This window comes from Camelus bactrianus, chromosome 1, assembly GCF_048773025.1.
Source record: "Camelus bactrianus isolate YW-2024 breed Bactrian camel chromosome 1, ASM4877302v1, whole genome shotgun sequence".
Lineage (NCBI taxonomy): Eukaryota > Metazoa > Chordata > Mammalia > Artiodactyla > Camelidae > Camelus > Camelus bactrianus.
This window is the reverse complement of record NC_133539.1, coordinates 38,814,569-38,841,472: the sequence shown is the minus strand read 5'-3', so window position 1 is coordinate 38,841,472 and position 26,904 is coordinate 38,814,569. Positions and strand designations below refer to the sequence as shown.

Below are 26,904 nucleotides of genomic sequence, written 5' to 3'. Positions count from 1 at the left end.
TATATATTGCATTTTCACTCCTGGAAAATATATTTGGAGGTGATTAATTCTCTTTTTTAATATTTTCTACTTCAGCTTATTTCCATTTTTATAGTAGTTTTTTTTTAGACAGTTTCTGCTGGATGTAGTGTTTTGTATTAGTTTGGAACTTTCTAAGGTGCAGTCATTAATTTCAAGAATCTACACAAACCTCAACAACCCCAAACTCTTATCACCAATTTAAATCAATTCTAGTTTATTTAATGTTATATTACATCTACATTTTGTCTGACAGCTAACAGAATTTGTGATGATAATTTGGATTGACAGGTTGCCTATATTTTTTCCTCCCTAACTGCAGTTCAGGACTTTTTGAGTCAGTTAATTAATCGCTTTCTACTTCCCTATTTCTGCTGTGCTGAGACTTATAATTATAATCTCAAATGGGTTTGCTAATAAGTGAAATAATTTTCTTACCCCTCTAAGGCATTCAAAAGATATGGATGACATAAATTTGAACGAAGTTACATATTAAATATTTATTTTTATGCACAAGATATGTCCTAAAATTGGAGGATTGTTTTTCTCTTAACACTGCTGCCTGGTGATTATCAGATCATGTCCTAAACAAATTCTATCCTCAGTGAGTTCAAATCCAAACTTTAAAAATTTCCCTTGAACTTCCTTTTCCTTCTGTATTTCTGTTTTGGTTAAAGCATAACCATCCATCTAGTTACCCAGGTTTGAAAATCTATGGTACTACTGGACTTCCCACTTTATCAAATTCCATCAGTGGTTTAATATTAAGTCATTAAATGGTGCTGATTCTATGCAAAATCTATTATCACCCATATTCTGCCTTTGTTTTCTTTTGCTTGACTTATCACAATAATTGTTTACTGGTTGTACTTGTTAATGCTTGTATATCATTATTTTAAACATTCAGTGACACATCAAATATGCATTTTTAAATGGCTACTCTGCATCAAGTACTCTTCTGGTTTCTGGAGAGACATCCTCAGTCAATACAAGACTCCTGCTCTCACAGAGTGGACACTGGAAAGGAGGACAGCCAATTACTATAAAGGGCCAATGTCCCCTCCCCTCCTTTAAAGACTGTCTTACTTATTGTATTGTTTGCTGCAGGATTAAAGTCTGAACAGCTTGGCAATTAAGTTCCTTCACAATCTCTCCTCTACCTTTGTTTCTCTTTTCATCTTTGACTGCCCCTGTCCCCCTACCTCCTGTTTTTCAAATTCTCTAGGGGACTCATAATTCCTTAAGTATGCCTTTACTTGTACCTTCCTTCTCACTATCCCCATTTGGTAAAATCATATACTTAAAAATAAAAAAAGGAACTTAAATACCATCTTCACTGTCAATTCCCCTATGAATCACTTTCTTGTTTTAGGAGGACCTGATTGTTTACTTTTGCTTCCCTTTATATCTTAAAAAATTATATAACACTTATAGTATGGCATTGATACTAACTACAGTGTGTCTGCCTCCCACTGTAAAATGATGGACTTGTGCGTAATGCTTCTCTGTAAGTCCACTGTCTACTACAGGGTGTGGCACAGAGTAGGTACCCAATTTAATTTTTTTTGGACTGGAATGTCAGAAGGAACATACAAATAAAGATGCTTCCCAGGAATAATTCAGACCTAGAGAAGAGTTACTGAGATAATAGAATGGTAATCAAAGGACTTTAATCCTAAATTATTTGTATTATAAAATATACGGTCTTGAAGAAAAAAACAAAATTCAAATGTCAGCTCTGCTACCTATTCATTGCATGATCTTGGGCAAGTTATTTTAGCTCTTTCAGTTTCTGCATTTATAAATAGAGGATAATATCACATACGATACATAATTTTCAAAGGATTAGATGAGAAAACATAAAACTGACACAGCATCTGGCAACAGTTGGCATTTAAAAATGTTGGTGTACGTTCACTTTCTTTTCCTTTTGGGCACAATTATCTGCTTTCCCCTTCTTATTATAACTGTCCACTATGTAGCAAAAAATAGCTCTATAAAAATGCATCATTTTCATGTTCCATTGTCGTTTGACTGTCATGAAGATTCTTTCATATCCTACAGCAAAGAAAAAAAAACTGCTAGTTACATGTTTAATATATTAAGCAGTATATTTCTGGTTTTAGCACTGAAATCCTTGTGTCCCAGGCAAATTGGGCTGGTTTATTACCTTATGCTTTGTGTGCTCAGCACAGTGCAGTTAGAAGATGTAGGATTAGAGTAAGACTGCATGATATTGAACTTTTCCACTTTGGGCAGGTGACCTTTCATAACTCACTTATCACTCTGCTTCATTCTCATTTGTACACTATATACATTCCTCATTTGTATATTTGTGTATGGAATATTATTACATAACAACACCTCCATTGCTTGAGATGAATTAAATCACAATGGAGGAGGTATTAATCTCCGTCCTCCACTGAGTGAGATGTGAGATTAACTGAAATAATGTGTTTACAACACAGAGAATAGTATCTGATACTATAAACATTGAAACATCCAATAACAGCTTAAAGAATGAATGGATAAATGCAAGTGTTATATGTTACTGTACTGACTAGATGTTGAATCCTAAGCTAAGAAGCGGTTTTCAGAGTTAAGAAGGTTCATTACTGTAAATGACTAAGGTCAATACATTTTGGAACTTTCCTGCTGGTCTCAAAAGTCTATTTAAATCCTATACAACTGAAATTGATAGGTCTGAAGTTGCTTTAAAGAACAAGATGGTTTCTCCTAGAGTAGAGTAAAATAATCAAAAATGGGTATTTTCTTACTTTAAATAACATACTGTAACATACAGTGTGAGCTGGTCTTGAGTTGAGTTAAGGCCGTGGGACCCAAGGCCACGATCAGAGCATTGAGATGAGTTACAGCTGTGGGACCCGAGGCCACGATCAGAGCATGTTCGTAGTATGCAGTAAATAATTGCTCCATGCATGCATCAATTATATAAGATTTAGAACAAAGAAAATAGAAGTATGCATGTGCTAGAGATATTCTGTAAGCCTAATGAACAAAGAAACTCAGACCACGCGTGTGCTGACAGAAAACAGATAAAAGCAGGACAGGTGCATCATAGGCGTACCTCCCTGTTACAATAAAGTGTTGTTAACCCCATGGTGTCTCCGGCTGAAGTCTGTCCGGCGGTATGGCAACTCCTCGTGCATTTTCTCGCTTGGGCCGCTCACCTCCTAGAACCCCACATCAGCCTCCCTCGGCTGACATACAGTTTCTTAGAAATAGCTTTTATAGGAAGTAAATTCTTATTCTTACCTAACAAGCCATCTTGTGTCTTACATACTCTATTTACAGATTTGTATCTGTATCAATATGTCTTAGGTTAATTTGGAATTGATTTCAACCTTAGAAGTATTTGAAACCCCTACGTCTATATAATAACTATGTTGATTTGGTCCCATGCTTTGTCTTAATTCTTTATTTTGCTTTTTGAATTTAAAGGGATCTAAATGCCTTTGGATTAACGCTGAAGAATATTTTTATTCTGTGATCAAACATAACTCACTTATGAGTTATGTGAGCAGAAATCAGGAGGGGTGATTTGCATTTATGAACACACTAACATTTCTTAATCTAGATTTGTTTTAGAGTAAGTCAAAGATGTGAGGCTAACGAAATGAAACAAATTTCCTGACAGTTCCAGAAAGCAGTGACATACCATCTGCATCAATTAACGTCAGTAATATTCAGTACTGTCCTTCCTTTTACTGGAAATTACCATATGGGCAAAAAGATTTCTCCTTAACTAGAAATGTCTTACTGACAATGAGAGTTATTGCCAAAGATGCCTGATATTAGATTGTGTTTTCAACGTAAGACATTAACCACATTGCAAAATTTTAATAACATAAAAAATTTTTAAGAATGATTGAGTTTGTATTACATCCACATTTATAAAAGTAATATAAGATTATGATCAAATTAAAAGCAGATGCATTGAAATTAGCTGAATTATGACTTTTAGCTTTCCAATTATTATGAAAGAAATAATTGATTATATAATAATAATAGTTTAATTACCACTAGGTAGCAATGAACAAAACACATCAGAGAATTCTCATGACTTGAAATACTGTGGAATGGCTAAGTTCAAAACCAAATTAAACTGCATGTCAAATAAATAATTTTATGTTACCTTTGTTGGAGGTTTCTTTCTGCAAAATCTGTAGTGTGGTTAATTTAAAAATAGATACTATATCTTAATCAACACATATGTAACAACAACTTAAAAAATAAGTTCTTCAATGTGCCAGACATAGTTCTAAGGGCTTTACATGGGTTTACTCATTTAATCCTCGCACCAACCCCTGTGGTGAGTATAATCGCTAGTTCAGTTTAACAGATAAGATTACAGATGTACTGAGAGTTTAAGCAAATTGTCCAAGAATACACACTGAGCAACTGGCAGGGCCAGAGCTTGAAGCCAGGCAATCTGGCTCCAGAGTCTGAATGCCTGGCCATCTTGTCATACCCCCAAATAATACTTGGGTTTCCATGAGTAATTTGGAGAACAGGAAGCAATCAGTACCCCAGATCTCTGTGCCTCATCTTAAAAACACATCTTAGAGAGCCATAATGGCCTGGTGACCGTGTTGCTGCCAAAGACGTTGTATCCTTGAGAAGTTTTAGGATTTTAAAGCCCAATAAAGCCTTATAATAATCTATATAAACAGGAAATATGTGCTAATGAAACTTGCTGGAAAAGCCTTTAGATTTTGCTTTCTCGGAATCCCAAACCTCAGTTTATGATAATGATCTCAAGGTTCCCTTACAAAGGAATCTTTAAAGAAAGAGTCCTGAAGCTTTTGGAAGAAGATGTCATATTTTCCAGCAATGTTTCAAGTACTATGTTTCACTTCTAGTTTCAAAAGTGGGTTATGATTACATAAGTGATCAAATAGTCAACCTTTTGGTCTTTCGTATTATTCACTAATTAAAAGAAAATCAACAGAAAACTTAAAAATCAAACAAACCTCTGGACAGGATATATTTAATCCTAACTACATAGGTTATTTGTGGTGAGATTTTAATTATAATGGAGGAAATACTGTCAAATGAATCATACATATGATGTAAATTAACTACCAACTACCTTCCTTTTTTTCCCCCAGGAAAATTATGACATTTTTGAAGGCTTTCTGCAACTTTACAAAAGGTTTACTTTTTAAAAAAATGTTCAGTTTTGCTAAATGCACTTTCTGTGACACCTCTGTGAATAGAAGTATGAAAAGCTAACATTGTGCCACAGGGCAACTTCCACTGTGCTTTGTCCTACAATGCAAAAGAATGAACGGGGAGACGAGACATGTTTTATAACAGGGCTGGTCTTTCCTAGCTTACTTATGTTCTTAAGTGGCCCAGCAGCCCAGGAAGGAAAGAATGCTGCCCTGCGAGAGAGCAAGAGGCATTGAAGCAGCTCAGTTTCTTATCGTGTATCCCATTAAGTTGAAAACACACCGACACAACAATCTCAACCAATGCAAAGATTAAACACTGACTCCCATGGAGACCCAGCTCATTTAGCAAGCTGTGTAAAGTTACCCAGAACTTTTCTTTGCAAGAAGAAAATGACTCTTGGATGAATCTTTTGAAAGTGTTGGTAGTTTCTGTGAATAGGACCAAAGTAGACAGCACGATTTGCAATAATACAACATGGAGGTCTCTAGGGGGTAGACATATATTCTTGACTGAGAATTTAAACTGTCATATAAAGTTCAGATTTTTTTAAGATTCAAGCTTATTCAAGTGATATGTAGATAAAAGAAGCATTCATGCTAATAAGAAAGCACAGCTAAAGTCAGAGGCTAAAACTATTTAAGGAACCTGAAAATAGAGAAGTAAAAAGAACTAGTAAAAAAAAAAAATAATTGGAGATTACTTAAAGGCTCTTTAAAGATTTTTTTCATGTCTTTCCAGCAGGAAAAAAATAGAAATTCTCTTTGTAAATGTTCAAGAGCTCCATATCAAATAAATGGTGCTTTTTTGTTTTCTTTTAAATGCACTGTCAGTCTCACACAAAGATGTTGCTGCTCACTGTGTTAGTTAAACATGACTTAACATAAAGAAACTGAGTTGTTAATAATCTGTGAAATTCTTCATTTATGAACTTCAGAATATCCAGAGATCTCCTGAAATTATATGGAATCATGCACATATATGATCAAATGTCCATTTTCTTGGAGAAGAGAGTCTTATTTTTGGCCAAGAAAAAAAAGTATAATCCATAAGGAATCTGAATCTGTGACCTATACCACAACATCAGGACTGCCTATCCACAGGAGTCCTTAAACTCACAGACTGTGATAGATTAAAGTTTTTATAAACTAAATGTTATTTGAAGGCTTGAATTACACCTTCATTTGCAGGCTTTCCTCCTGAAGTCTGCAGCTGCACAAACTGCCGGGGGAGAGATCTCTAGGCAACAGAACTGTGCAGATGAGTATTGAGTAGGGCCTATTGGGGCTTGAAATCACACAGCTGACAAGGAATAAAGAAATCAGGGGTTAGGAATCCAGATGAATGTTTTACTTTTCACCATTGTTTACATTTTTGAATCATTTATTCAGGACTTTACTTTGCATATTTAATCCAGTTTATCCTATTATTTTTATAATTAGTTTTTGGTTAAAGGAGGTACATACACAAATACTCATTGACACACACATCATTCAGGGTAATTGGCAACATTCTCAACTGCAGAAATACATAAAATGTACATCGTTCAATTAAAGAGTTTTTTTTCCCTGAAGATCTCTTACTTAAAAAGTGAACCATCATCTCTTATCTTTTATGTATATTTATTACAACAATATGTGTTAAAGATAAAATAAGGCAAACTGCCATATACACCACAGAAAAAATATAAAAAGAATAATCATCTCAGAAGAACTATAGCAAGTAGAAATTCTGTCAAAGTGGTCAATTTTGAAAGGCCCAATTGTAAAGCTAGAACAAAGTTACTGACCTTTTTTTTAGAATGCCTGAACATATAAAGGAATGAAATGGTTTACTTTGATTTTCCTGAACTGCAGTTTGATTGTATTTAAGAGATATATATTTTTCCATTGTTGATTTCCCTTGGCATACTGAGTTCATGCCAATTTTCCTTAACTCATTGTATATTCTTTCAAAGTCTGCCACCCAGTCATATATTTGCATTACTGCTTTTCTGCAGTCCTCTATATGCATCAAAATCTGATAACATTATATTTAGTAGATTTTAGCTTCTTTGCAGCTTTAACCTTATTTTTATTTTTCCTGGCTTATTTCTAAAATCTAAACTGTATGCCTTTCCAATAGAAAAACTTTTTTTTTGACTGGATAATAGTGCCTGTGATATTTGCCCTGCCTCCATATCAGATAGGATTTCATATGAAATATGGAAAGGAAAATATTGAAAATCATTGTTAATGGACTTTGAAGACATTTTAATTTTGGCTCAGCCTTGTAAGTCCTTTGCTATAGAAATGGTCTAGTGGGATCTGTTACTGGCTTATAGAAAATTGGACTGTGAATTCATATCCTAGCATGACTAATCACGGGACAGTAACAGGGATATGAAAAAGTCTCACTATTTGTGTATAAGGCTCATCCAGATCTCTTTCCAAGGGTAAAAAAAAAAACAATATTAAAATTACTATTAATCATATACTTAGTATTGCAAATCTCGTTTTTCAGTCTCCATGTATTTGCATTTCTTTTTTTTTTTTTAAATTGATTCAGAACAAGCAGAGAGGAAGTCTCATGGGATTACACAGCAAAAAGGTGAAGACAGTTATTCACTTCATCTTTGCCATTTACCTTGAACTTAACACGTGGCATGCAATCAAAAGAAGCTCAGGTAAAAGTGTAACAAGAGGTGTTTTATACATATACCATTATATTTAAAGCATAGACAGACAAACTGAGATGGTGTTTCAGAAGAACATTCTCTCAACAATTAAAGAGCTTCCAAGGTTAACCACAAGGGAAGTATTAGGAAGATCTTAGCATTGATTTTTTTCCCCCAGAATTTATTTATTTATCTATTTCTAAATCCTACATGCTGCCTTTTTCTGTGTTTTCTCTTTCAGAGACTTTGCTTATAATTGAGAAATTATTTTTTTTAGGTTAAGGCCTACATCTGAATTTGGCTTAGAATCTAATCAATATATAAGTTACTTCATTAATGAAAAATGTTACCAAGTTTCCCACAACTGACAGAAAACTTCCAGAAAGTAAGGTAGAATTCTGTTGATCTAATCATATTCAACCAAAGCTATTACTTTCTAAGTAATTTTTAGATAATGAATATGCCTTTATATAACGTAAGTCAGTCTAGTTTTTAAGTAATATTTGGACCTCATGTAAATTTAAGATACCACATGGTATCAGATAGTTATTGCTGTGAACTGACAGGGAAGACAGTGAATCAGTGAAACTTCCATATATTATTCCATCATTGGTGCATAATTCTATTTCACAATGACTTTATTACTCTCTTTTTATTTGTGTGTGGTAAGCATATGAAACCACCCACAATATGAAGGGGTTGGGTAGAGATGAAGGCTGTCATAAGGTGAGCCACCGGTCTAAGACCCTATGTCTTAGGGTCTTGGCAATTCTGAAACTAATGCTGTAGGTTTACAAATGGTTTTGAAGAGTAATAGGAAAATTAAATCACTATCCTGGGAAGAACTTTTATATGGGATAGCTAAAACTTTCACTGGACTTCAATGCTTGAAGAATGTTAATTCTGAATTGGGAACCACAGAATGTTCTAATAAAATATAAACTGTTCAAGTGTGTAGGTGCCCCTTTTTGCCAGTTGTCTTAGTTCTTAAGCAAGTCACCATAAATAAGAAATGAAAAAAAGAAAAAGAAAAGAAAACTAGAGGCAATTCTTCCCTATGTATAAGCAATACCTTATGGTATATAAAATTTCTAACCCGTTTTCAAATATTGTTTGACTACAGAAATAAATTAAAGAAATAACTAGAGGAGCAAAGAGAGCGAGCTTATCAACATTTTAGAGTATGTACCTGAAAACATCTTTCTAAGAGTGACATTAGTTCTTTCAAGAGGGTAAAATTTGATTTTAATAGGGAGGAATCCAGTGGGGAAGACTTAAATTTAAAATATATAATTTCAGTTATGTCATCCTAATTTCTCCTCTCTTTCCTCATCCTCTCCTCTTCTCTCCTGGGATTTTTCTTACCTCACTGGGTAACTACTACTTGAAAGGCACTGCAGTAAATATATGAATATACTTGCTATTCAACTTTCAGTCAATTATTTCCTGGTGTTTTTCTCTATTTGAAACTAAGAATAATTACTCTTTACTGTGACCTTTCTGGAAACGAGAAAGGTCATATAAACAAATGACAACCACTGCATAAATACTGATTTCAGGCTTGTCTGCTTTCCAAGTCTCATAATTCAATGATTCTCTTATTATTGAGGTTGGTATAAAAAAATACTGAAAAAAAATTGCTCCTTGATAGCACAGTGTGACATGAATGCAAAGAAACTATTTTATACAAGACATCATTATGTATCTCATTTAAATTTGATTAAGGTAACTGGGGACTAAACAAGCATCATCATTAGAACAGATTTTGTGATTCCTTGAATGATACAGCAGATGACTTATGAGATCCTAAAAGTATTGTGACATATAACCAATTGATAGAAAGGAAATTAATTTCTGCTCAATAGGCATCGTCCTTTGGCTAGCAATTTAAGGTGCCATGATACAGGTCAAGGGAGGAACTGCTTCCTGCCCCCAAACTGAAGAGTCACTCAACTATTATATGGCAAAGAACCTGCATAAGGCTTTTTTTTTTTTTAATATGAAACAAACAAAAAAAAAGAGTCTCATGATCATTGCTTCATTTCTCTTTATACAAAATTATAAAGAGAATTCTTGGGAAACAAGCTATAGGTGAACGGAAGAGGATAAAAATTATCTTTAAAATCATAGCAGTTATAACTAAAAAGTAGCAGAGAAAATGACCAGGGACCACTTATCAAAGTGATTTAAGTCAGGAAAAGTGAGATGACTTAATTTCAGTTTGAGGGAACAGGAACAAGTTTAGACCTATAAATTTTTTATGAAGCAATTTTGTTAAACCTGATTTGTATGTAAGTCATGAAAACTGAACTGAGTTTTCTCTCCTATGAAAGCTGGAGGCAAATTTGGCTTACAGCCTAGAAGAATAGAGTGCTAGAGTGTTCTTTTACATTCCTCTCTGGAAAGTTGTTTCTGTGTATGTATTACACAAACATCATCTTGCTTCTATCATTCTCAGTGGCTAAATGACAAAGGTTATCTTTTTTACCAGTGATGTTGAATAATTCAAGTCACTACTGAACTTTGTAATGTTATTTTTGCAAAATATACCTAAATCCACCAAGATTTGTCATTAAGAGTTAAGGATTAAACCATAAAACTACAAATCATTTGTTCAACTCTTTAATTCCAATCACTGAAATATTAATAATATATGTGAATGCTACATTTTTGTATTTGCAGTTAACTCTGAGAGCTCAGTTTATTAGATTTTATCTCCAATTTTTTGCAACACCACTATCACTGCCACAGCCACCGCCACCACCACCACCAATAAAATTTTTGTGCAACTGATACTATTTTTGTTTCTAGGGAGAGAAAGTGTGGTATAACATTCATTAGAATTAAAACTACTAATTTTTATTGCATATAATTTTGGTTCCTACTCTGTCAGTGGCATTATTGGCCAGAAAGTTTCCAACCACTTCAGTAATTAACCCATGATAAAACCAAATGACACTGGAGCATAGTTATGGTTTGTTACTGTTTGTATGTTTTAATTCAGCAGGCAAGGGTAATTGAAAGGCAAAAGAAAAATATCAGTGTAATAATTTTAGGCTTTGATGGCATCATTTTGCCAAGAAAAATAAGAAATGTGCATGATGGCATTTTGTTTCCATTATATTTCCTGATTTTTTCAAATGGTCCCATTATACTGCTAGCTGGGCCAGCCCTCCTCAAAATACTGGTGTCATCACCATAATTTGTAGCGTAATTACTAATTATGATAGAAACATAAGAATTATGATTAAAAAAAAAAACTCCAAGAATCAATATCCTAGTTCCATTTTCTACGACAAATGTAAAATACAAAGTAGATACGCGTGCTTCTGGTGAAAGGGAGGAAGGCAGCAGGATACTCTACAAAATGGTAAGAGTAAAACAATCTGTGACTGTAATACCACGGATAATCTACAAAATGATTTACTCAACTTCAAAATTGTACTTTAAAATGCTCAATATCCTATATTTTGTTTTTTTTCTCATTGATAAAATACGGCTTTGGTTAAGATTGTTTTTTTTTTTAGGGAAAACTGCACATTAATTTTCTTTCTCAAAAATGTCTTCCAAATTTACTACTTTCTTTTTTTCCAAATCATTTTTTTCTTTAGTGACATGGAACTTTATTTAAATCTCTATAAACTCACCCAGATATGGAATTACTTTTTCTGTGAGTAACACTCAGCTTCAAATTCTCTTTTGTAGCCAATTCCAAGTGGCAAAGTGGCTCAAATTCATCCTTGTTTTATTCTTAAGTTACAAATTTGGGACCTGAATCTCTAGTTTTTATTAATGAAAAAACTTTCCTCGAAAAAGAGGCAGCACTATGCTGATCGGGTGCCCAGTGTACAGATCCTTCTTCCACTTCTTTTACATTATTTTTAAGGCATTAGAGATCACAGACGTGGTTCCTGCATTTTAGCAAGTCACTTGCATTTCTTTTCAACAATGTATTTTAGAAATATTTATTTCTGTATTGTGGGTCTATCAATTATGAGCACAGTCCTACTGCTGTATGTGGTGGCAGAAAATTTCATTTGAAATACCTACCAGCAGGAATCCTGGAGGGCAAAGATCCTCCCCCTGGCACTGGATGCGGGGCCTGGATGCTATTTAAAAACCCTGCCCTCAGGAAGCTGGGGCAAAACGTTTCCACCCCAATGGCCGGGAAGGATCCTTTTAAGAGATAAAAATTAACATTAATCATAAAGTTTTCTCTGTGGAAAAGCTGTTGATCATTTAATTGGAACAAAACCTATAATCAACAAAGACATCAAACTGTACAAGGAAGCTATAAAATTAAAAGGAATGAAATGCATTTTTATTCACAGATTTGAAAATTAAACCTAGTTTTCTGAAAAGAAAGTTACTCTTAATTAGGTACAATTAAAGAGGATTTAGAAGCATCAGAATGCTAAGATAAAATTTCTAAATCTACATTTGACAAAGGGGATTTAATGCAAGCCACTAGTGTTTTCTATTTGCAGAATTCACGTCCACACGAGATATAGATACACAGAAAACAGCCCCAATAGGATCTGAGATCTGTGCTGCACTAGAAGGCACAGTGCTTTACTTTAGGTGTATCAATCTGAGAGCTTAAAATGAGGACAGCTTTTATATTCCCCAGTAATTATACAGGTTTTTGAAATAGTGGTAAGAAAAACAACATACACATTTCTTAATTTGCCTCACTTTTCTGTTAGGGACAAGACATGAGAGTTTGCAAAGGTAGAACCACATGCTTTTTCATTTTTAAGAAGGCTATTGAGAGGGAAGCAAGAAAAAAAATAAACTACTTGGATATTTATCCACAAAATTATAATATAATGAACCCTAGAATAAAAGAGTATCAGTGCTGAAAAGGACTTTGGAGATCATCCAGTCAAAAAAATCTACGTTTTACAGACCAGCAAACTGAGGCCTGGAGTAGGGAGTGATATTACATTGCTGGCAGTCTCCCAGGACAGAGTCTTTCCACTATAGGTTAAAAATAAACAATGAGCCACTTCCTATCTGAGAGATTTTGGGAGCTCTCCCCTGAATGTGAATTAGAAACTTTGCACTTTGGAATAGTGTTATTACAATTTGGAGTCTCAATGACCTGAAAGACACTAAAATCATTCAGAAGAAAATTTAATATACATGCAACATCAGTGCATGGACAGCCCTGGTAATTGATATAGTACATCTAAGTTTAAATCACAATACCCTGAAAGCAAGTTCCACTGATGGTTGTAAGAAATGCATCTCATTCGAGACCTCTGAAACTCCCATCAATCACAACAGTTTTCATATGCAGAGAGCTGGGATCTCTCCTCCCAAGTTCAGATTTAGCAAGTCCTGTATTTTTGAAGAGACTTCACTCTGCTCTTTGACATAAATTTCGTACCTAAAATAAGTTAAAATTTGAGGCTTCTTTGAACTTTGACCAGGGTTAAAGGGATTTGGTATACCATACCCTATACATCCTGCTTCTATGGAGAAAGTTGTTGCTAAAGAAAAAAAGCAGTATTTCCTGGATCTTCAGAGATGTTTTTATGAAAGAGCAAAGTTACAATGAATGTTTTAATGGTTGAGGGCTATACATTGTGCACTGGGTTAAAGAAGACATAGAAAGAAAGTCATATACTGTGAATTAACTGGTTTTGATGTGGATTTTATGTGGCTTTAGTAAAATGACCCAGCAGAGTTAGAGTCCCTTAAACATTAAGAGGTGTGGCAAAAATGCCTATTAGTAAGGCTTAAAGTGCTCTGAGGTAGCCTTCGAGGAACAGTGAAATTAATTTCTCTTCTGTTACTACATGGGATATTTATCATCAAGCATAAAGTCAACATAAGCCCTTGTGGAGTCGCTCACACAAGGCATTTCCCACATTGCAGTGTTTCATCACCATCTGAGAAAACACTCATTAACGTAAAGAGTGTCAGTGAATGCCAGGTGGAGATAATTATATCATATATTTATAAGGCATTCTTATTTAAAGTTATGAAAGAAATGGTGATTTTACAAGAGGGAAAATAATTACAAGAAATTCAGATTTTATTTTATGCTCTGAAAACAAAAATAATCCAATTTTAGCTGATCATGGATTTGTTGAAGTCAGATAAGAAGAAGTCTGGTTTAAGAACCTACACCGTAAAGAAAAAGAATAACATCATTGTGCCCAAGAAAAAGAAAGGGACATAAATGTAATTATTTTAAGGGAAATTTGAAGAAAAATAAAAGCATATCTAGTGGTAAATCTAAAAAATGTTAATCTGCTTCACTTTTAGAGGTTTTTATCTGAGTTTCTGCTATTTTTTCCAATGTTATTTAAAACTGTTACCTTAGAAAAGATGCCAATTATTTTAACTCCTTGAAAGAAACTAATTACAAATATTATTTTACTGCTACGATTACATTACTATTTTTGTCGTTGTGACAGCCTATCATATTTAATAGTGGCTTTCATTTTCCTAAACTTGGTGCATCATTTGCAATGGTTTTGTTATGTTTCATTACTGTGGGTTAAAAGGACTTTCACTTATTGTGGCAACTTTTCCTTAAGGAACTATCATTTTTTTATATCTGAAACAAGCAGAAAAGCTGGTTGGTGGGCATGAATACATATTCCATTGAGATATCATATTATGTGATAATAGTGGCTTATTTTTCTTCTTAAGGCCAATCATGTCAATAGAGATTGCATGAAACACTGAAGCTCTACGTTTTCACAGTTCAATCAGGAAAACTGAAATTATTCTTTGTTATAATTCCCTTATCTCTTAATCCACAAGAAATTAAGTTCATGGACCTTTTGGAATTTGATATGAAATAATTTTAGCTTGGTTTGCACTATTGCTTAAGGTGCTGACCCTCTCTGACTGTTTATTTTTTAAAGTAATTAGAGAATTTATTAATCAATTATATTGCAGGGGTATAAGAAATGATGTCTAATATCTGTAGCAGGACCATGTAAATTTCCATGAATATTTTCTTTTTAGTTACTTTCAGTAGACTATTTGTCAATATAAATTAGATTTTTATGTAATGAGAATATTCCTCTAGCCTTACAAGTCTGAAGTAGGAGTCACTCCAGATGCTTTTCTAAATCTCAAATACTTGAGTTTTCCATTTGTCAGTGATCTTGAGTCAGTGGGTTAAAGAGAGACCAAACTGTGACATTAGCATTATATTGTCTCTAATAAAGAGTTGCCAGATAACTGGGTGTTCTGTATTTTTTACTTGCTAAATCTGGTAACCGTACTCTAATATAATTTCAAATACTTAATGGATATCAGATGGATATGGATGAAAGACACAATTCACTACTGGCGTAAGATAAATTAACAAATGTCACTGGCTGCTGTGGTTGGTGACTTATCTGTCTTTCATTAGCTCAGTGGTTCTCAATGCATTTAGGGAGCCCTGAAAATTATGACTGGGGAAAGACACCTCTGGTGTTTAGCAGGTGGGGTTAGGACACATGCTGAAGGCATTGCAGTAAGTAGTATACTCTCAACACAAAGGGGGATTCTCTTTCAAAATGCTGGTGGCATCCACTGGAAAATGTTGTCCAAGAATATAGAATCTTAAGAAAACAGCTGCTAATGAACAAGTCATATAAAGAGGCCACAATACGAAGAAACAAGGTGAAGAAGTTGACGTGGCCTGTACTCTGACATTTGGCTTGATCAATTAATGGAGGACTGATTACTCAGATGATGTGACAGTAATCTGGCCTGTAGAATAAGCAATTTTCAAAGAATTATAATAAATATATTTAACACAAACTCAATGAAACAAAATCCCATTTAACTTGATATCACAGCAATCTCCCTGAAATAACTTTACATTGGAAACTAGACATCTTTAAGAATTTGTGTAAGAGATAACAAGCTATAACTTCAAAGTTTTTGTGCCTCAGTTTTCTTATCTGTGAAATGAAAATAGCTAACCCTACTTAATGGGGCTGTTTGTGAGGGTTAAATGAGAGTAAACTATCATAAATATAAGGTAATATTATTAGATACTTCTAATGTTTTTAAAAAAGAAACCATTTTAGGTGAGAAAGTGAGAAAAAAATTAATTAAATTTTCTAATGTAGAAACCCTCCACTCTCACATACATACACAAATCCCTAATAGAACAAGTTTCATCTTTGAAGATTATATACCAATAATTTAATTTTGATGCCATGAAGTTTAATAAGGGCAATATCCCTATAACGTGTGAAATTTTGAGATCTCACTTTTTCAAACTGTTTTCACTAGGCTGTATTTTTGCAGATAGCCATTTTGATCTATGGGTAGACAGAGAATGCACAGGCTTAATCAAAGATAAAGACTTTAAAATTGGAAACTGAAAATACATGCATGCAGATGTATATTAGATAAATATAGAATATGGAAAAATCTGTCTATAACCCCTAGAATGAATTCTTTGTCAACTATAATATGAAATGCAAGGATGATCTAATCTGATCTAAAAAGAGGAGATCACAAAAAGTCATTGGGAGCAGTATTTGGATTTACACTTAAAAAATATGAATTTACACTTATAGCAAACCTGGCCTGAATATGTAGCATTTTATGTATATTTTGCCTAGTGTGTGGTGTGGCTATTATTTGTAAGTATTGAAATATACTGAACTTACAATCAGATCCTAAATTGATAAAGTTTGCACTGTTAATATAGAGATGAATATTTCAAAATATTGAATATTGAAAATATTCAATAATTTCATTCCTTTAAGATATTTTGATTGGATTATAATAAATACAACATTATAATAAATACAGTAAAACTGTAGAGATATATATATATATGACTTGCAGCTAAATTTGTATTCATATAGTAGAGCGTTTTGCCTCAAAAATATTTACTGTTGGAGAACTAAGAATTGAGTATGTATAGGTTCAGAGTAGACATCCCTTTTTCAGCCTTAAATATCCAGTATTGAGTTCTACAACTGACACACAGTAGCCTCTTCATAACTGTATGGTTTAGATGAATGATGGTATCTCCGCTACAGTATGAATAACTTCAAAATTCAATGAGAATATAGTCTGTTAAACCAAATGCTGTGTCAAGGGCCATTTTTTCTGAGAAACTCTAACTGCTGGAACCTGTAACGATTCTCTACCTCTTTATCTATCTATCTATCTATCTATCTATCTATCTATCTATCTATCTATCTATCTGTCTGTCTATCTATCTAACTTCAGTTGCCCTTTCTTTGTCAGACTGTTTGTGTTTCCCTCCACTCCTTGTGTATCTCATGTTTTCTCTCCTATGTGCCTCTTTCTTCTTTTTCTGTTACAATAATTTATAGTATTACACATTCTGTCCTCCACTGGAAGAAGTAAAAGAAAAACATAAATTCATTAGGTTTGTTTGAGTATATGCTTCCTAGTTTTCTGCGAGAGTAGATGAAGCCTCAGACCCTCACATTTACATAACCAGTGAAAAAGACCAGTAGTAGTCAGAAGAGGCATTTTCATGTAAGGCATTGGAAGAATACATCTTTTACTGCACTGAAACCTTTACTTTGGGTCTCTACATAATAGCATGGAAGACTAAGCTGCTCTGCCTATTCTGGTAGAGAAAAGATTCCTGCCTCGTTGTGATGCATGAGATGGGCCAGCTGGAAGTTCAACATGGTCTCTTCTAACCTGATCAGAAGGTGCACAGAGTAGGGTTTCAATAAATATAAGCTGAATAAGTGGATACATGGATGATGGAATCAAAAGTGGCAAATTGCTCCTTGGGCAAATCCCCTGGCTTCTCATTTGCTCCCTAGGCCAATGACAACTTTCTAATGACTAGCCAAGAGCTACTTTTCAATTAGGCTTAGAATGTGAAAAAGGATAAACTCATTCATTTATCCTTTTATCCATTTATGGATTTATTCACTTATTGGGTAAATATTTATTAATATTTACTAAATATTTATTGAAGTACCTGTTTTTTACCTGGCACTATGCCACATTTCTAGTACAAGAAAAGGAAATCAAATAACTTTTGATATGACACTATTATTTTCAGGAAATGATTTTAAATAAGCTAAGCAATAAAGATGCAATTACAAAATATTGTCCATTTCCTAGATTCTTATAGATGGAAATATGCCTACAATTAAATTAGTGTTTTCCTTTTAGCATAGTTAATCTCCATGCAGATTCTTTGCACCAAATACAATTAAAGATCATACGACCATTACTGTTTTGTTTTGAGTTTTTTTTTTTTTATCTTTCAGGTCACTGCAATATGAATTTTACAGATTTCTCATCCTGTTGTTGTTCAATAGGTCACAAAAAATTATTGAAGCCAAAAGGGCAGTTTCATGGCTAGATTTTTATGACTTTTCTTCAGTGCTTTTAAAAGAAATTTTCAGCTCTCCCTGAGTTTTTTTGAAACTTGTAAGATATGTATGATAAAATTATGATTACATAAATTATTATTTAAAACCATAGCATTAAAAAGGATAACTAAAATATTTTGAAGCTAATTAAGAACAAGACATTTATTGAAAATGCATCTTAATTAATATATAATACAGAAGTTCTTTGACTTTTTAAAAACAAATATTTAAAAATAACCGTTTTCTTACCTACAAGATGAACTTGGACTAGAACTTCCCTGAATTTCCTTTAAGCTTAAAAGTCTGTTTACATAATTTTTATCCACTACCCCAGTGAATTAAGCCTATATTTTCTCCAGATATGGGTTATGTCCAGTGCTCTTACCTATGTTTATGTTCAATAAGACTTGGAATTTTAACTACCAAAAAACTGTCCTGACTAAATTTGCAATCTGCCAATATATCCATCAGGTTTAATAGTGAAAATGCCTAGGCTTGAGGCCAAGCAAAACTTTGACTCTACCATTCACTGTCTGATTAATCTTGGATAAGTTATTTACCTTCTCTGATACTTAGTTTCTTCATTTGAAAAATGCAGCTAATAGTAAACACCACTTATACTGGGTTTTAGTAGATCATATGGGAAGTACCTGTTAGTGGCTGACAGTAAGTGTTCGATAAATGAGGGACAAATATTTCTTCTCTTTAATTCCCTAAACTTGACCTATCATTTCATGTGTACACACCTCCATGGTATTTCTCACTCCTGGGAGGATTTCTGGCCTCTGTCAAAACATGCCTGACATACCTGGGGAGAACTTGGTGTTCCCTCCTCCATGCCCGCCTATCATGTTAACTACTATGATAGAGGTAGCACGCTATCATAGGTACCATATTTTCTCGTTTACAGTTTTGTAATACCAAACTCAAATGCCTCTAGGGACCTGTCAAGTGCAATAAATAAGTATATCAGGTTGGTGACAAAGGCATTCAGTCACAATGAAGGGTGAAAGCTCTGGCTAAGGATAATGAATTAAAATGTTTTAAAAACCAGTGTAGAAATCAAATAAAACACAGCTCTTGGCTGACTTCAGCCTGTGGGCTCCCAGCTGGTGACTCTTGGCTGACATGTTAGTTGTGATTCCTGAAGAACAGGGCTGAGTCATGCACATCTCACTCTCTCCTGCATGGCCAGTCCCAGAGCTTGTGTCTGGTAGGAGCTCAATGTAATATTTATCAAGTTGAATTAAAATCATCTTAGATGAATAGTTCAAAGGGAGTTTGACTTTATCTGGATAAATAATAGATTGAGTTTTCCTGATGTCTGAGTTTTAAAAACTATGTATACTCTAATACCATAAATATCCTCAAAACTGTGTAATTATTCAAGTTCCGTGAGTAACTTACCATTTTAAACACTATGAAGAGCCAGGGTTTGGGAACAAGGGACAGATCTGTAAAAATTCTAAAATTCTTTTATTTAAGAATTGGGGAAGGAGTGGGGAAGGAGTGAACTGAAATTGGAAAGTGTGTCCTTGGTTGGCAGATGCCTACCAAGCCCTTTCTTTTTTGGTCAGACTTTCAAACTATTTGTTCCTTAAAAAAAATGCTTTTACAGTTCAGGTGCCAAGGAGTCAGCTAAGGAGCTGTTAAGCAGCATTTATCAGCGTATATGAAACTGATATCTATTTAGTGCACAGCCTAAGTATGTTGTACGTTTAATATTTATGAACTAGTGGTGTATCTGTCACATTACTAAAGGGAGGGTTACACCTTTAGCACACCTGCTAAAGAGGTCATGAGGCAGGCTGCATCTGCCTCTTTGTAATTTTCCAAGGCTGTCTACAAACCAAACTGGCCACTAGTTGCTAGCATGCATCCTGCTGTCAGGTACATCCCATTGTTGTTTTGGCAGTGTTATCTACAAACAAATATATTAATACACCAGGCAATTCTCAATTAAGGCTAAGATATTTACATTCCTTTGTAAGTCTTGCTGGCTTTTTCAGGTCAGAATCATACTCATTTGGCATCTATATGGTGTGGAGTGTAAATGGTAGGATAATTTGGCTTGGTAATTACCATTCTGGAAATTGGATTGGTCTTGAAATAATCAGGGGAGTCTTGAAAAGAACTGAGAGCAGCCAACAGAGAATAAAACTCATCAAGCCCCTAACGACTTGACATCAATTCTGATACCATAAATGGATGATTGGGGTGGCACCATAACGACGGCAGTGGTGGAAGGACATCCACTTTTCCAGGTAGCCACTTTTCGCTTGAGATAAGCATGTGGGATTTCTGTCCATGTCACTACCTGCAGCCACGCATGGTGGAAACACTAACAAGGACACCTCCCTGCATCCTTCCAGTTCAGATCATCTCACTCTTCAGCTTAAAAATTTCAAAATCTCCTTACTGCTCAGCACAAACACAAGACCTAAGAATGGCTTCAAAATCCGTCACTTCTTACTCCAAACATACTATTATAACTATTCTTATTGGAATGGTTGCTCACTCCTGGCACAAAGTGAGAATGTTCCGCTTTGGTCTGACCCATTCTAAATGTCCTGCTTCAGTGTCGCCTCTTCTAAGAGACTTTGCATTTTGTCACTGCTGGAATAAGCCTGCCTTCATCTGTGCTCCCCCAGGAGGAAGCAAAGATGCCATCAGATGGGTACAAGTTCTGGAGTCAGAGGGGTCCAGGGTCAAACCTCATGTGCCACAACTCACTGGATGACCGCATGCAAGTCACTTCAACTCCCTGAGGCTCAGTTCCCACTTTGGTATCATGTGGAAATGGTCAGTTATGAAGACATTTGTACAAGGTAGCATTTATAAAATGTCGAGCACTATGTGGTCAGTCAAGTAAGACAGTTCTTGGCTCTTTTCCCTCTTTCATGTATAACACTCTTACATTTTGCCTTGTACTATATAATTCTTTCTGTTCATGACATATCATAAATTTCTTGAAGAGTTTCCCATTTTGAATTTCCAGCAGAACTTAGCATGCTATGTTGCATACAGGGGTCAATTGTGAAGGCAACTTTTAAAAACAGGAACTAGAATAAAGCATATCTTTTTTATTTATGACAATGTTATTGACGGCTTTGACAGCAGCTTCTAAGGGTGAAATGATAAGATTCATGCAATTGGTTTAGCAAGTTAGTCAGAATGCCATTAGAGTCATAGAAATGTTGTGACTTGCGAAGTCACTCTAACATTAACAGACAGACAATGAATGACACTAATGGCCAGGTGTAGGGCCTCCTCAGGCGTCCTCTCCTTCATTTCTCTCAGTTTTGCCTAGCTGCCCTCTCATTTGTGTTCTTAAGGGACAAAGAGAGAATAGCTCTTGAGGGCAGAGCAATCTGAACTGCTTAAGACCACAGGAAAGGTCAGGCGCAGAGCTGGAGATGACGTTCTATGGAGGGAGAGGCTGACTCCGCGCCCCAGCTCTCTTAGAAATGAGCCAGCAAATTCAACTACAGCCTCAGGCAGATGAATAACTGTGCTGGGCTCTATTTTCAAAGAAGATTGTACATGTGAAAGGGCCTTGGAAAGAGGCATTATCCAGTCTAACGTGTCTTTTCATTTTTATCGAGGTTATTCCTTTTTTTAAGCTAGATGTCTTTGGGGCCTATATTAACTTTCAGGTCTGATCTGAGGTAACACTCATTCCTGATAATAAGGCAGAAAATGGAAACAGACTCAAAGAAGCCTGATTTGATTACTCTTACGCCACATGAACCGGGCATGTCAAGATGGCCTGAAATAATATCTCCGCTGCCAACCTTGCCACCCCTCACTGTGCTTCCATGCCTGTCTGCCATTAGGCTATCCCCGGCAGGCCATTAGCTGGAGTTCAGACTGAGGCTCCAAGTACAGCTTGTTCTGTGAGAATTGTTGAGGGAGATTCATGGATTTTATAAAGAGAAAAAGTGAGAGAAAGAGAGCTAGCAGGTGTTCTCTGTTGAAAATGCTCCCCCAACGTTCGCTTCAGAGCTAGTTCTGAGGCCCTTTCAGACTCTTGTATCATTAGATTACTGGTTCACTTAACATACATGCTTTTTATTACATTCTAAATATTGGCTCAGATGTAAATTTGGGTAGTTTGCAAGAATGTTCTGCTAGCGGTGGTGAATGATTATAGCTTCTTGAATATAGTGACAGTGTGGGAGAAACGGCAGCTTTTGACATGATATATGCAGAGAGGAAAACATTTGAAAGCAGTTTGAGTGCGTTTTATTTCTGCATGGGCTCTTTGGGCACCCAGCCACTGTCAAAGCATTATTTAGCAAATTACAGCACCACAAAAAGCATTTTATGCTCTGGATATTAGTTTTCAAAAAAGGAACCAATAAATATCTGGAGTTAGTATCTAAGAAACAGGACTGAGTTAAAATTAAGAGAACGTTTCTATTTGTAAGTGAAAAATAAAAACTTACTGCTTTCAAAGTATTACATTCAATTTTATTGCTATTTAAATAGACTCATTTTATGTACATGTTGTTGTGTTAATACTGAAAGAAAAAGATGCTTGTTTATTGATACTTTAAAGGGGCCACGTCCTTTTATTATACAGTGGTGAAATTATCACCAAATTTTACAGTTTCAGAGTTTCTAGAACAATGATGCACTTTTGTTTACCTTTGATTTATTGAAAAATAAATCCAAACAAAACAGTTCTTTAATTTACCCCTTAAATACTGGCACGTGTGCTCCTAAATGGAGCAGATCATTATAGAGTCTTATTGTCTGTGGTTGTGGGTAAATATTGTGTCATATGAATCACCCTTTAGCATCAATAAAGTTGGGCCAGTGGAGAACTGGGGTGATGAAACTACTCCTTGGAAGAAAGCTGTTCACCCATGTGAGGCAAATTTAGCGTGCTGGGTGAGGTAATTTGCTAAATGGTACCCTGGTGCCCTGGAAGACTTAATTCACTTCAGCTGAATGAGCAGTTGGCTCAAACTCAATCATTGAGACCTACCCATTCATACTCAAAGGCATATAGATCTCAAATTGAATGTTCTTTAATTGGGTGCATATAACTCCAGGGTGACCCGGGTACAGGGCTGGGAAAATAAAAATGAGTGCAGCCTAATTAGAAAGCCCCATTTCAACTTGCTTTTCAAATCACATTTTCACCACTCTGAATGGCAGTGACCTAAGGAGATAAAGTAGTTTCAGGAAAGGAAAAAGCAAGTGACAATATCATTGCTTAACTGTAACCACAACCTCTGAGTTTGGAGAGAGTCCCAGAAAGTGTGTATTTAAGTACAGATTTAGCTATAATCTAGCAAATTGTATTTATAGAAAAGTGCTGGCAAAGATAAATACTGAATAGTGGAATAGGCTTGTCAGGAAATGAACAATGAAGAGGAGATAGATATGGGGGTAAATGATTTATATAGATCAAAGAAAAATGGATGCATAAAGATAAAGTTTTATGTTTGCGTGTCTCTGTGTAAGTTTATCAAATATTGATTTACCAAACTTTTAGTACAATCTCATACAATAAACAAATGTATAAGACTTTTTCAAACATGCAGTCTTGAATGAAACAACAAGTTTTATTTTCATGAGGTATTTTTCTTTGATTTATAATGTGTATCTTAAGAAAAAACTTCGGAATAAGCTCCCCTGTGTAACAATATGCTAGCTGAAACAACTTTTAAAGACAAGCATGCTTAGAGCACATGCTGGATATCCCACAAAAGGAATGTCAGTTCATATTTGATGCCTGAGGAAAGTCCTGCATCTCGAGTTGTGCTCTGACCTCACGGTAGCAGAGACTGTTGGTGACCCATCAATGTCTGTTTCCTTCTTCCTAGTTTTAGAATCTCTGATTTTGAGTGGGCACTTGCTGGCCAGAATAAATACAATATTTTTTCAGCTTCCTTATGCAACCAGATGAGGCTATGTGATTAAGTTCTGACTAATGAGTATAAGGGGAAGTGTCCATAAATGGAGGACATATGACCATGTTTACCCTTTCCTCTTTGAAGCATGGAGCTTAAGCTTACGGAGCTATCCTGGACAGTGTACTAAAGACAGCCACCCCAGGAAGGCACTTGGTCTTTGAGATTCATGAAGCCAACCTCCCAGACATAGCTGCCTGCCTCTAGATGTTGCTTATGTGTGGAGAAATAATTTTTATTCTTTCAATCCACTGTTAATTTGCAGTTTTCTGTTACTCCCAAAAGGATCTATCCATAAACTGGTAGTTTAATGTGTCCTTTTTTAACACTCCTAGACCTTGAATTAACTGCATCAATATCCTGTGATGACTTCATCCCACACTTTGAATTTGAAACAGCTTTCATACTTATCATTTTGGCTACTCTAGACTATTCTTCTATATCTCCACCATTAGATGGCAATTTCTGAGGCCAGTATCATGTGATCTTGTTCACTGTATCTCCTGCACTTAAAAACTGATGAATGACTGAACGAATCTTTTTTACTATATATTTTCTACCATTATTTAGATATAAAAATTTTACTTTTGACAAAGATGAATACTGATTAGTAAGTGCAAACATCCCATGGGTCATTTCTAATCTAATTTTAATGTCACAGTTTTATCTACAAATGAGATCTTATTTTCATTTTTCAACAGTAAAACAAAGTATAGAGATTAAGTAAGGATGGTGCTTTGAACATAGAAAAACAAGTATTTTCTCTTTTTTGAAATGAATTCTTCCACTTAAGTTCCACAACTTTGGTATCTGCTTGAAGGCAGAAGATTATGCTGATCCAAAGAGTCCAAACTTGTCCAGACTTATGAGTCACTGTGCACTGGGACGATTCTGACAGAAGACATTGCTCAACATTTGGGCTTTTGCCTGAATGTCAGCTCGTTAGGCTGGCTGGTGAGCAGGACACAGGGAAAGTGGGAGGGGGACAACGCTTTAGAAGGTAAGACTGATACACTTTCTCCCACAATGATACCATAGGTAGATGCAGCTGCTCCTTGGATAACTAAACCAAAAAAATCCATTGAAAAACTTTCTGTGGAATCTAGAAATTTCTTGAAACTTCATAGAAATCTAGGATATTTAGATGAAACTCATTTGCCACTGATTCCTTCTATGGAAGATGGGTACTTTTTTTGTGGAAAAAAAAGACTTAATAGGAAAAAATCTTTGAGATAGCCATCCTATTCAAAACCTCAAATTCCTCAAGATAGCAAGGATCTAAGAATTACAACTCCTATAATCCATCCTTCAACACGCACACATATATCTTTGTATCTCTAACTCAGTGAATGGACTTGACCATTCAATTAATTGTTAAGCTGGAAACTTGAGGGTCATTTAGACTCCTTTCTCACAATCACCTTCCTATCCTAAGGGGCGATGTCCTATGGAGTCTATGCAGTAAATATCTGTCTTGGTCATTTCCTTCTTTTCATTGTCATTGAAATTGTACAACCTTGTTTAAGCCCAGCATTATTTTGTACTCTGGATTATTGCCATTACTTTTTAATCGACTTCCCTAACTCCAGTTTGACTTCTCACCCATCTCCCTTATATTCAGGTGGCAGAAGAATATTATTAAGATGAAATGTGTTTATGTGATTTCCCTACTTAAAACCTTTTTAAAGGTTCCCTGAAGATTTAAGAATAATGCTTATAATTTAAATTACAGTATAATACAACAGTATATGCTAATCAAAAATGCAAACAGTTTAGAAAAATGAAAATTCTCTTTTATTATTCATCTAATCCCAACTGCTGTCATTTTGATGTGTGCCCTCTCAGATGTTTTTATATACCATGTATATTTATATACATTGATTGAAAGTTAATAGTTTTATGCATTCTTAACTAAATGAGATTATAAAATGTATCTTATACTTAACTTGCTTTTTTACATTTAAAACTGATTACATGTTTTGGAGACCCTTCATGATACTGATTTAACTTTTAACTGCATCATAATATTCACTAGTACAAATACACAATGATTCATCAAACCATTTCTTTCTTGGAGAGTATTTAGGCTACTATATGTAATCTAGGATAGTTACATAGTGGTAGACTTCTGGAGTTGAATAATATGTTCATTTTAAGATATGGCAGATACTTTTAAAGAGTCCACCAGAATTCTGTGTCAGTCTATACTCCTATCAATGACAAGTATGTTCTTATTTCCCCATAACCTCCCTGGCACTAATATTATCAGTCTCCTCAATTTTTTTTTCTTTGCTAATTAGATATGTTAAATGATTTAATTTTGGTTTTAATTTGCATATTACTAGGTATTTGTGAAATAGAGTATATTTTCTTATTTTTATTGATCATCATATTTGTTTTTATGCAAATTGGCTCTTCATATTTTTGCCCCATCTTATAAAATGGGGTCTTTTAAAAAATGATCTGTAAGAATTCATTGTATAATGTCCATATTAACCCTTTGCTTAATTAATATTGCAATTTTTCTAACAGTTGTTATTCAACTTATTGATCTCTCTGGTCACATCTACTAATATCAATTTAATATACCCTTTGCTCCCATAATAAGAAAATGCTTGTAGATTTGTTTCACACTTCTTCCTATATGCTTTCTCTGCTAGTAATATATCCTTTTGAGACAGGAAGGAAAGGGGCAGGACACAACCATTAAAAGAATGACACAGCAAATGAGGATAGGTTAACTGATTAAAAACAACTAAATCCA

General features: G+C 34.8%; 1 protein-coding gene across 5 annotated transcripts in view; it reads right to left on the bottom strand.

Annotated features, from left to right (window-relative positions):
• Nucleotides 1-26,904, bottom strand: part of EPHA6 (EPH receptor A6) — a 743,078-nt gene that overhangs the window by 132,476 nt on the left and 583,698 nt on the right. For 4 of the 5 annotated variants that reach the window (XM_074361623.1, XM_074361631.1, XM_074361626.1 and 1 more), the window contains one exon: nt 11,921-12,046. The exons of the other annotated variant lie outside the window; for it this stretch is intronic. In XM_074361623.1, coding sequence (XP_074217724.1) covers nt 11,921-12,046 — 126 coding nt within the window. The remainder of the gene's footprint in view (nt 1-11,920; nt 12,047-26,904) is intronic. 5 annotated transcript variants of the gene reach the window in all.